Here is a 13,303-nt window from a genome sequence, read left to right as displayed (position 1 = left end):
TTTAATGCACTGTCGCCACGGAAATCGGCTGGTATACCTAAAGTATACATAGTATATACATGTTATACGAGACGCAGGCTCGGTCTATTACTTCTGAATTAGGGGCAGCTAGAGTACAGGCCACGTGGAGCTCTGGGCGAAATTCAAGAAAGAATAACCGTTCTTAAAAAATAATGTTTCGCTCACAAATTGCATCTTATTTAGTCTTTATTTTAGAATTTTCGAGCAAAACAAATTTTCGAACATCCGTACTTAACATAGAATCGACAGGCTGGAGGGATACAGCCAGTCAACAGCACCCACCACCAACTTTTGGGCTACTGCCACTACTCGTGATCTGTAAGACTGACTGGCATGCTATAGGGTACACACAGCCCCAAAGTGTAAAACACAATGATGCAGCGAAGGGGCGTGAACCAGGAACCCTTGGATTCATAGTTCGAGTTCGCTAACCACACCTAGTCCATCCTTCGAAGTTTGTTTGTTTCAGATATTCCAATCTTTTTAAATGCTAGTCTAGCCAAATCCACATAATTTCATTATACATTTAATGTAACTAAAGACAAAACTAGGAACGTTTGGTTCAAGAATGTTAGTAAATAATTCCCCTTGTTTTAAACAGTCTATTTTTCTCGTTATTATGTTATTTAGCAAGCTGACGATAAGAACGACATTTCTCGTGCTTGATCTGATTTCACACAAGTCTGACCACCTAAAATGTTCAGCAGGCTGGCTATAAAACTGTTAACCTAAAAGTCCGTAACGGTTTGATTGGGTAATAAAGAAACATTTATTACAAATTTAACATAGTAACAAACGTCGAACGTTTCGACAAGATCTGGCACCACCAGGTTTCGTCGATATGTTCTACATTTGTTACCATGTTAAATTTGTGATAAAGTTTCCTTCACTGCTCATTCAAGTCGTCTCCAGATTTGACTGGGTTCCACGTCATTCAGTTTGACCTTGTTTCAAATCCTGACATTCATTTCTTGTTGGGTTTTTTATGGCTTTAGCATATGTACTTAACCCACCATTAATAGCCTCTTCTCCTTCTGGAGTGGTTGATAAGGAAGGGGAAAAAGGCTTAGCATTTATCTAGTTATTTATCATTACAAAACTATCTTTAAAAGCACATGACATTGTAGCTGAATTCAACTACACTAGGTCATATCATTTTTACCTGGCAAAAACAAACAAACAAAAAAACGATGTTATCAAAGAAATAAAAAAACTTCAGTACTTACATGCGCGGTACGTAAACTCAACAAACGAGAACACTAAGAATAGCATTCATTCTTCGGTGATTAAATAATCAGATACTTATGAAACTACTGAGTACAGAGTTCAGAATAAACCTCAGTATTAAATTATCAAACTCACGTATCTCGAAATAAGTAACGGAAAATAATTTCGCGGGACTTACCTGGAAGTGTAAAATAATCGTCCAGATTAGGCCTAATGTAAGTTTGGGGTTGGCATCGACGATGTCGTCTGCTCTGATATTTACTAGTTTTATCTGTAGAAACAAGACACAGACATTACGAAATGCTACATCAGCAAATTATTCTTGCCAGAAAAAAGAATAATTTGTGTAACAGGTTAGTAACAATATATGATTAAAAATAAATAAATAATATTATTACAACAATCAATTAGCGTAACAGCTTTAACATTAGTAAGAATTCACAATTTAAACTATTAATGGTTAATAATATACAAACAAATTTGTTATTTTGCTTTTAATTTTAAAATATCGTTTATTGAAAGCATTAACATGTCTTTTATACACAAATAAGCATTACAAAATTCTAAAATAATTCTTACAACAATAGTAAATGTAACAGTGAAAACATTAATAACAATATAAAACCAAACGATTTAATATTGTCCTACAAAGTCTTCAAGGGTTAATAAAATCGCATCTGAATGTTTTCAAATGTGATGTCTAAATGACAAAAGCCAAAACAATATTTGAAAACCAAGAGGCCTAACATCTTTTAAAAGTACTTTGAGTACATGTAATCCGATTGCAACGTCAGGTAATTATAGATGAAGCCATTCAAAAATATCTTTCAGTATTTATACTATTAACAATCCTACGCTCAGTGCATAATCCAACATGGCGGAAACAAAAACCAAATAAAGCACCCATAAAATATTTCAGTTGTTCTGGTTTATTCACTAGTGTCATTCCAATATCATTACTTCATATTTATTAAGATTATCAAATTTTCATCTCATAGTAGTGTAACATAAGAAAAATATGTCAACAGAAATCTGGAAATATGATTTACCGAAAATAGTGAAATATTTAAACACAACATAACTTTGTGTTTTGGGGCCACATTACGCTTTAATATAGACATCTAATTTTGTTACACATATCTAACTTTCAGAACCTAACCAATTTACATTCTAAGCGATCATGATAGTTTATGAGAAATAAAAACGACTTCTAATGAAATTAAAGGGCATTTTAATTTCATTTCTAGATTGATTTTAACCTTTACTGACCCTAATACATGGCGAATAAATATTCTGGTAGAAACTGAAATTCAGAGGTTTTCTTAGGTTTGGGTATCGAGATTGTGACATACAAGTAATCAATCAATTAACTAATAACATTATTATCAAAAACGTATAAATAACATAACATCCCCTCTAAACCACACTAGAACCAACAGCAATGTGTAAGTAACATAACATCTCCTCTAAACAACACTAGAACTAATAGGAATGTGTTAATAACATAACATGTCATCTAAACAATACTAGAACTAATATGAATGTGTTAATAACATAACATCTCCTCTAAACCACACTAGAACCAATAGCAATGTGTAAGTAACATAACATCTCCTCTAAACTACACTAGAACTAATAGGAATGTGTTAATAACATAACATGTCATCTAAACAATACTAGAACTAATATGAATGTGTTAATAACATAACATCTCCTCTAAACCACACTAAAACCAATAGCAATGTGTAAGTAACATAACATCTCCTCTAAACTACAATAGAACTAATAAGAATGTGTTAATAACATAACATCTCCTCTAAACTACAATAGAACTAATAGGAATGTGTTGATAACATAACATCTCCTCTAAACTACAATAGAACTAATAGGAATGTGTAAGTAACATAACATCTCCTCTAAACCACACTAGAACTAATAGGAATGTGTTAATAACATAACATCTCATCTAAACTACAATAGAACTAATAGGAATGTGTTAATAACACAACATCTCCTCTAAACTACAACAGAACTAGTAGGAATGTGTTAATAACATAACATCTCCTCTAAACCACACTAGAACCAATAGGAATGTGTTAATAACATAACATCCCCTCTAAACCACACTAGAACCAATAGCAATGTGTAAGTAACATAACATCTCCTCTAAACTACACTAGAACTAATAGGAATGTGTTAATAACATAACATGTCATCTAAACAATACTAGAACTAATATGAATGTGTTAATAACATAACATCTCCTCTAAACCACACTAGAACTAATATGAATGTGTTAATAACATAACATCTCCTCTAAACCACACTAGAACCAAAAGCAATGTGTAAGTAACATAACATCTCCTCTAAACTACACTAGAACTAATAGGAATGTGTAAGTAACATAACATCTTCTCTAAACCACTCTAGAACTAATAAGAATGTGTTAATAACATAACATCTCCTCTAAACCACACTAGAACTAATATGAATGTGTTAATAACATAACATCTCCTCTAAACTACAATAGAACTAACAGGAATGTGTTGATAACATAACATCTCCTCTAAACTACAATAGAACTAATAGGAATGTGTAAGTAACATAACATCTCCTCTAAACCACACTAGAACTAATAGGAATGTGTTAATAGCATAACATGTCATCTAAACAATACTAGAACTAATATGAATGTGTTAATAACATAACATCTCCTCTAAACCACACTAGAACCAATAGCAATGTGTAAGTAACATAACATCTCCTCTAAACTACAATAGAACTAACAGGAATGTGTAAGTAACATAACATCTCCTCTAAACCACACTAGAACTAATAGGAATGTGTTAATAACATAACATGTCATCTAAACAATACTAGAACTAATATGAATGTGTTAATAACATAACATCTCCTCTAAACCACACTAGAACCAATAGCAATGTGTAAGTAACATAACATCTCCTCTAAACTACACTAGAACTAATAGGAATGTGTAAGTAACATAACATCTTCTCTAAACCACTCTAGAACTAATAAAAATGTGTTAATAACATAATATCTCGTCTAAACTACAATAGAACTAATAGGAATGTGTTAATAACATAGCATCAAGCCTAAACCACACTAGAACCAATAGGAATGTGTTAATAACATAACAGCCCCTCTAAACCACACTAGAACCAATAGCAATGTGTAAGTAACATAATATCTCGTCTAAACTACAATAGAACTAATAGGAATGTGTTAATAACATAACATCTCCTCTAAACTACAATAGAACTAATAGGAGAGTGTAAGTAACATAACATCTCCTCTAAACTACAATAGAACTAATAGGAATGTGTTAATAACATAACATCTCCTCTAAACTACAATAGAACTAATAGGAATGTGTTGATAACATAATATCTCCTCTAAACTACAATAGAACTAATAGGAATGTGTAAGTAACATAACATCTCCTCTAAACCACACTAGAACTAATAGGAATGTGTTAATAACATAACATCTCCTCTAAACTACAATAGAACTAATAGGAATGTGTAAGTAACACAACATCTCCTCTAAACTACAACAGAACTAGTAGGAATGTGTTAATAACATAACATCTCCTCTAAACTACAATAGAACTAATAGGAATGTGTTAATAACATAACATGTCATCTAAACAATACTAGAACTAACATGAATGTGTTAATAACATAACATCTCCTCTAAACTACAATAGAACTAATAGGAATGTGTTGATAACATAACATCTCCTCTAAACTACAATAGAACTAATAGGAATGTGTAAGTAACATAACATCTCCTCTAAACCACACTAGAACTAATAGGAATGTGTTAATAACATAACATCTCATCTAAACTACAATAGAACTAATAGGAATGTGTAAGTAACACAACATCTCCTCTAAACTACAACAGAACTAGTAGGAATGTGTTAATAACATAACATCTCCTCTAAACCACACTAGAACCAATAGGAATGTGTTAATAACATAACATCCCCTCTAAACCACACTAGAACCAATAGCAATGTGTAAGTAACATAACATCTCCTCTAAACAACACTAGAACTAATAGGAATGTGTTAATAACATAACATATCATCTAAACAATACTAGAACTAATATGAATGTGTTAATAACATAACATCTCCTCTAAACCACACTAGAACCAATAGCAATGTGTAAGTAACATAACATCTCCTCTAAACTACACTAGAACTAATAGGAATGTGTAAGTAACATAACATCTTCTCTAAACCACTCTAGAACTAATAAGAATGTGTTAATAACATAATATCTCTTCTAAACTACACTAGAACCAATAGCAATGTGTAAGTAACATAATATCTCGTCTAAACTACAATAGAACTAATAGGAATGTGTTAATAATATAGCATCTAGTCTAAACCACACTAGAACCAATAGCAATGTGTAAGTAACATAATATCTCGTCTAAACTACAATAGAACTAATAGGAATGTGTTAATAACATAACATCTCCTCTAAACTACAATAGAACTAATAGAAGATTGTAAGTAACATAACATCTCCTCTAAACTACAATAGAACTAATAGGAATGTGTTAATAACATAACATCTCCTCTAAACTACAATAGAACTAATAGGAATGTGTTGATAACATAACATCTCCTCTAAACTACAATAGAACTAATAGGAATGTGTAAGTAACATAACATCTCCTCTAAACCACACTAGAACTAATAGGAATGTGTTAATAACATAATATCTCATCTAAACTACAATAGAACTAATAGGAATGTGTAAGTAACACAACATCTCCTCTAAACTACAACAGAACTAGTAGGAATGTGTTAATAACATAACATCTCCTCTAAACTACAATAGAACTAATAGGAATGTGTAAGTAACATAACATCTCCTCTAAACCACACTAGAACTAATAGGAATGTGTTAATAACATAACATGTCATCTAAACAATACTAGAACTAATATGAATGTGTTAATAACATAACATCTCCTCTAAACCACACTAGAACCAATAGCAATGTGTAAGTAACATAACATCTCCTCTAAACTACAATAGAACTAATAGGAATGTGTTAATAACATAACATCTCCTCTAAACTACAATAGAACTAACAGGAATGTGTTGATAACATAACATCTCCTCTAAACTACAATAGAACTAATAGGAATGTGTAAGTAACATAACATCTCCTCTAAACCACACTAGAACTAATAGGAATGTGTTAATAACATAACATGTCATCTAAACAATACTAGAACTAATATGAATGTGTTAATAACATAACATCTCCTCTAAACCACACTAGAACCAATAGCAATGTGTAAGTAACATAACATCTCCTCTAAACTACACTAGAACTAATAGGAATGTGTTAATAACATAGCATCTAGTCTAAACCACACTAGAACCAATAGGAATGTGTTAATAACATAACATCCCCTCTAAACCACACTAGAACCAATAGCAATGTGTAAGTAACATAATATCTCGTCTAAACTACAATAGAACTAATAGGAATGTGTTAATAACATAACATCTCCTCTAAACTACAATAGAACTAATAGGAGAGTGTAAGTAACATAACATCTCCTCTAAACTACAATAGAACTAATAGGAATGTGTTAATAACATAACATCTCCTCTAAGCTACAATAGAACTAATAGGAATGTGTAAGTAACATAACATCTCCTCTAAACCACACTAGAACTAATAGGAATGTATAAGTAACATAATATCTCCTCTAAACCACACTAGAACTAATAGGAATGTGTTAATAACATAACATCTCCTCTAAACTACAATAGAACTAATAGGAATGTGTAAGTAACACAACATCTCCTCTAAACCCCACTAGAACTAATAGGAATGTGTTAATAACATAACATGTCATCTAAACAATACTAGAACTAATAGGAATGTGTTAATAACATAACATCTCCTCTAAACTACAATAGAACTAATAGGAATGTGTAAGTAACATAACATCTCCTCTAAACCACACTAGAACTAATAGGAATGTGTTAATAACATAACATCTCCTCTAAACTACACTAGAACTAATAGGAATGTGTAAGTAACATAACATCTTCTCTAAACCACTCTAGAACTAATAAGAATGTGTTAATAACATAATATCTCTTCTAAACTACACTAGAACCAATAGCAATGTGTTAATAACATAACATCTCTTCTAAACTACACTAGAACTAATAGCAATGTGTTAATAACATAACATCTCATCTAAACAATACTAGAACTAATATGAATGTGTTAATAACATAACATCTCCTCTAAACCACACTAGAACCAATAGCAATGTGTAAGTAACATAATATCTCGTCTAAACTACAATAGAACTAATAGGAATGTGTTAATAACATAACATCTCCTCTAAACTACAATAGAACTAATAGGAGAGTGTAAGTAACATAACATCTCTTCTAAACTACACTAGAACCAATAGCAATGTGTTAATAACATAACATCTCATCTAAACAATACTAGAACTAATATGAATGTGTTAATAACATAACATCTCCTCTAAACCACACTAGAACTAAGAGCAATGTTTAAGTAACATAACATCTTCTCTAAACCAAACTAGAACCAAAAGGAATGTGTTAATAACATAATTTCTCGTCTAAACAACACTAGAACTAATAGGAATGTATTAATAACATAACATCTCCTCTAAACTACACTAGAACCAATAGCAATGTGTAAGTAACATAACATCTCCTCTAAACCAAACTAGAACCAATAGCAATGTGTAAGTAACATAACATCTTCTCTAAACAACACTACAACTAATAGGAATGTGTTAATAACATAATATCTCATCTAAACAACACTAGAACTAATAGGAATGTGTTAATAACATAATATCTCATCTAAACAACACTACAACTAATGGGAATGTGTTAATAACATAACATCTCGTCTAAACAATACTAGAACTAATAGGAATGTGTTAATAACATAACATCTCCTCTAAACCACACTAGAACCAATACAAATGTGTTAATAACATAACATCTCCTCTAAACTACAATAGAACTAATAGGAATGTGTAAGTAACATAACATCTCCTCTAAACCACACTAGAACTAATAGGAATGTGTTAATAACATAACATCTCATCTAAACTACAATAGAACTAATAGGAATGTGTAAGTAACACAACATCTCCTCTAAACTACAACAGAACTAGTAGGAATGTGTTAATAACATAACATCTCCTCTAAACTACAATAGAACTAATAGGAATGTGTAAGTAACATAACATCTCCTCTAAACCACACTAGAACTAATAGGAATGTGTTAATAACATAACATGTCATCTAAACAATACTAGAACTAATATGAATGTGTTAATAACATAACATCTCCTCTAAACCACACTAGAACCAATAGCAATGTGTAAGTAACATAACATCTCCTCTAAACTACAATAGAACTAATAGGAATGTGTTAATAACATAACATCTCCTCTAAACTACAATAGAACTAACAGGAATGTGTTGATAACATAACATCTCCTCTAAACTACAATAGAACTAATAGGAATGTGTAAGTAACATAACATCTCCTCTAAACCACACTAGAACTAATAGGAATGTGTTAATAACATAACATGTCATCTAAACAATACTAGAACTAATATGAATGTGTTACTAACATAACATCTCCTCTAAACCACACTAGAACCAATAGCAATGTGTAAGTAACATAACATCTCCTCTAAACTACACTAGAACTAATAGGAATGTGTTAATAACATAGCATCTAGTCTAAACCACACTAGAACCAATAGGAATGTGTTAATAACATAACATCCCCTCTAAACCACACTAGAACCAATAGCAATGTGTAAGTAACATAATATCTCGTCTAAACTACAATAGAACTAATAGGAATGTGTTAATAACATAACATCTCCTCTAAACTACAATAGAACTAATAGGAGAGTGTAAGTAACATAACATCTCCTCTAAACTACAATAGAACTAATAGGAATGTGTAAGTAACATAACATCTCCTCTAAACCACACTAGAACTAATAGGAATGTATAAGTAACATAATATCTCCTCTAAACCACACTAGAACTAATAGGAATGTGTTAATAACATAACATCTCCTCTAAACTACAATAGAACTAATAGGAATGTGTAAGTAACACAACATCTCCTCTAAACCACACTAGAACTAATAGGAATGTGTTAATAACATAACATGTCATCTAAACAATACTAGAACTAATAGGAATGTGTTAATAACATAACATCTCCTCTAAACCACACTAGAACTAAGAGCAATGTTTAAGTAACATAACATCTTCTCTAAACCAAACTAGAACCAAAAGGAATGTGTTAATAACATAATTTCTCGTCTAAACAACACTAGAACTAATAGGAATGTATTAATAACATAACATCTCCTCTAAACTACACTAGAACCAATAGCAATGTGTAAGTATCATAACATCTCCTCTAAACCACACTAGAACCAATAGCAATGTGTAAGTAACATAACATCTTCTCTAAACAACACTACAACTAATAGGAATGTGTTAATAACATAATATCTCATCTAAACAATACTAGAACTAATAGGAATGTGTTAATAACATAATATCTCCTCTAAACAACACTAGAACTAATAGTAATGTGTTAATAACATAATATCTCATCTAAACAACACTACAACTAATGGGAATGTGTTAATAACATAACATCTCGTCTAAACAATACTAGAACTAATAGGAATGTGTTAATAACATAACATCTCCTCTAAACCACACTAGAACCAATACAAATGTGTTAATAACATAACATCTCCTCTAAACTACAATAGAACTAATAGGAATGTGTAAGTAACATAACATCTCCTCTAAACCACACTAGAACTAATAGGAATGTGTTAATAACATAACATCTCATCTAAACTACAATAGAACTAATAGGAATGTGTAAGTAACACAACATCTCCTCTAAACTACAACAGAACTAGTAGGAATGTGTTAATAACATAACATCTCCTCTAAACTACAATAGAACTAATAGGAATGTGTAAGTAACATAACATCTCCTCTAAACCACACTAGAACTAATAGGAATGTGTTAATAACATAACATCTCATCTAAACAATACTAGAACTAATATGAATGTGTTAATAACATAACATCTCCTCTAAACCACACTAGAACCAATAGCAATGTGTAAGTAACATAACATCTCCTCTAAACTACAATAGAACTAATAGGAATGTGTTAATAACATAACATCTCCTCTAAACTACAATAGAACTAATAGGAATGTGTTGATAACATAACATCTCCTCTAAACTACAATAGAACTAATAGGAATGTGTAAGTAACATAACATCTCCTCTAAACCACACTAGAACTAATAGGAATGTGTTAATAACATAACATGTCATCTAAACAATACTAGAACTAATATGAATGTGTTAATAACATAACATCTCCTCTAAACCACACTAGAACCAATAGCAATGTGTAAGTAACATAACATCTCCTCTAAACTACACTAGAACTAATAGGAATGTGTTAATAACATAGCATCTAGTCTAAACCACACTAGAACCAATAGAAATGTGTTAATAACATAACATCTCCTCTAAACCACACTAGAACCAATAGCAATGTGTGTAAGTAACATAATATCTAACCGCACGTCTAAACTACTAAACTAATAGGAATGTGTTAATAACATAACATCTCCTCTAAACTACAATAGAACTAATAGGAATGTGTAATAACATAACATCTCCTCTAAACTACAATAGAACTAATAGGAATGTGTAAGTAACATAACATCTCCTCTAAACCACACTAGAACTAATAGGAATGTGTGTTAACTAACATAACATCTCCTCTAAACTAAACACACTAGAACTAACTAACATAACATCTCCTCTAAACATAACACTAGAACTAATAGGAATGTGTTAGTAACATAACATCTCATCTAAACCATACTAGAACTAATAGGAATGTGTTAATAACATAACATCTCCTCTAAACAACACTAGAACTAATAGGAATGTGTTAATAACATAACATCTCCTCTAAACACACACTAGAACTAATAGGAATGTGTTAATAACATAACATCTCCTCTAAACTACACTAGAACTAATAGGAATGTGTAAGTAACATAACATCTCCTCTAAAACTAAACCACTAAAGAACTAATAAGAATGTGTTAAATAACATAACATAGCAATCTAACTTCTAAACTGTTAATAACATAACACTAGAACCAATACTAAATGTGTTAATAACATAACATCTCATCTAAACAACACTAGAACTAATAGGAATAGAATGTGTTAATAACATAACATCTCCTCTAAAACAACACTAGAACAAATAGCAATGTGTGTAACATAACATCTCTCTAAAACACACTAGAACTAATAGGAATGTGTAAGTAACATAACATCTCGTCTAAACTACAATAGAACTAATAGGAATGTGTTAATAACATAACATCTTCTCTAAACCACAATAGAACTAATAGGAATGTGTAAATAACATAACATCTCCTCTAAACTACACTAGAACCAATAGGAATGTGTTAATAACATAACATCTCATCTAAACAATACTAGAACTAATATGAATGTGTTAATAACATAACATCTCCTCTAAACCACACTAGAACTAATAGCAATGTGTAAGTAACATAACATCTCCTCTAAACTACACTAGAACTAATAGGAATGTGTTAATAACATAACATCTCGTCTAAACAACACTAGAACTAATATGTATTAATAACATAACATCTCCTCTAAACACACCAGAACCAATAGTGTGTAGAGTAACATAACATCTCCTCTAAACCACAATAGAACCAATAGCAATGTGTTAGTAACATAACATCTTCTCTAAACAACATAGAACTAATAGGAATGTGTTAATAACATAATATCTCCTCTAAACTACAATAGAACTAATAGGAATGTGTTAATAACATAACATCTCCTCTAAACAACACACTAGAACTAATAGGAATGTGTTAATAACATAACATCTCCTCTAAACTAAATACTAGAACTAATAGGAATGTGTTAATAACATAACATCTCCTCTAAACTACACTAGAACTAATAGGAATGTGTAACTAACATAACATCTCCTCTAAACCACACTAGAACTAATAGGAATGTGTTAATAACATAACATCTCCTCTAAACTACAATAGAACTAATAGGAATGTGTAAGTAACATAACATCTCCTCTAAACTACACTAGAACCAATAGCAATGTGTTAATAACATAACATCTCATCTAAACAATACTAGAACTAATATGAATGTGTTAATAACATAACATCTCCTCTAAACCACACTAGAACTAATAGCAATGTGTTTAAGTAACATAACATCTCTCTAAACCAAACTAGAACCAAAAGGAATGTGTTAATAACATAATTTCTCGTCTAAACAACACTAGAACTAATAGGAATGTGTTAATAACATAACATCTCCTCTAAACTACACTAGAACCAATAGCAATGTGTAAGTAACATAACATCTCCTCTAAACCACACTAGAACCAATAGCAATGTGTAAGTAACATAACATCTCTCTAAACAACACTAGAACTAATAGGAATGTGTTAATAACATAATATCTCATCTAAACAATACTAGAACTAATAGGAATGTGTTAATAACATAACATCTCCTCTAAACAACACTAGAACTAATAGGAATGTGTTAATAACATAACATCTCATCTAAACAACACTACAACTAATGGGAATGTGTTAATAACATAACATCTCGTCTAAACAATACTAGAACTAATAGGAATGTGTTAATAACATAACATCTCCTCTAAACCACACTAGAACCAATACAAATGTGTTAATAACATAACATCTCATCTAAACAACACTAGAACTAATAGGAATGTGTTAATAACATAACATCTCCTCTAAACTACACTAGAACAAATAGCAATGTGTAAGTAACATAACATCTCCTCTAAAACACA

The 13,303-nt window shown here is 30.9% G+C and overlaps 1 protein-coding gene across 3 annotated transcripts in view; it reads right to left on the bottom strand.

The window, feature by feature from the left end:
• Positions 1–13,303, bottom strand: part of LOC143253991 (plectin-like) — a 116,420-nt gene that overhangs the window by 88,185 nt on the left and 14,932 nt on the right. For all 3 annotated transcript variants that reach the window (XM_076508682.1, XM_076508683.1, XM_076508681.1), the window contains one exon: positions 1,427–1,519. In XM_076508682.1, coding sequence (XP_076364797.1) covers positions 1,427–1,519 — 93 coding nt within the window. The remainder of the gene's footprint in view (positions 1–1,426; positions 1,520–13,303) is intronic.

The sequence above is a fragment of the Tachypleus tridentatus genome, chromosome 6 (assembly GCF_004210375.1).
Source record: "Tachypleus tridentatus isolate NWPU-2018 chromosome 6, ASM421037v1, whole genome shotgun sequence".
NCBI lineage: Eukaryota > Metazoa > Arthropoda > Merostomata > Xiphosura > Limulidae > Tachypleus > Tachypleus tridentatus.
This window is presented reverse-complemented; position numbering and strand designations above follow the sequence as displayed.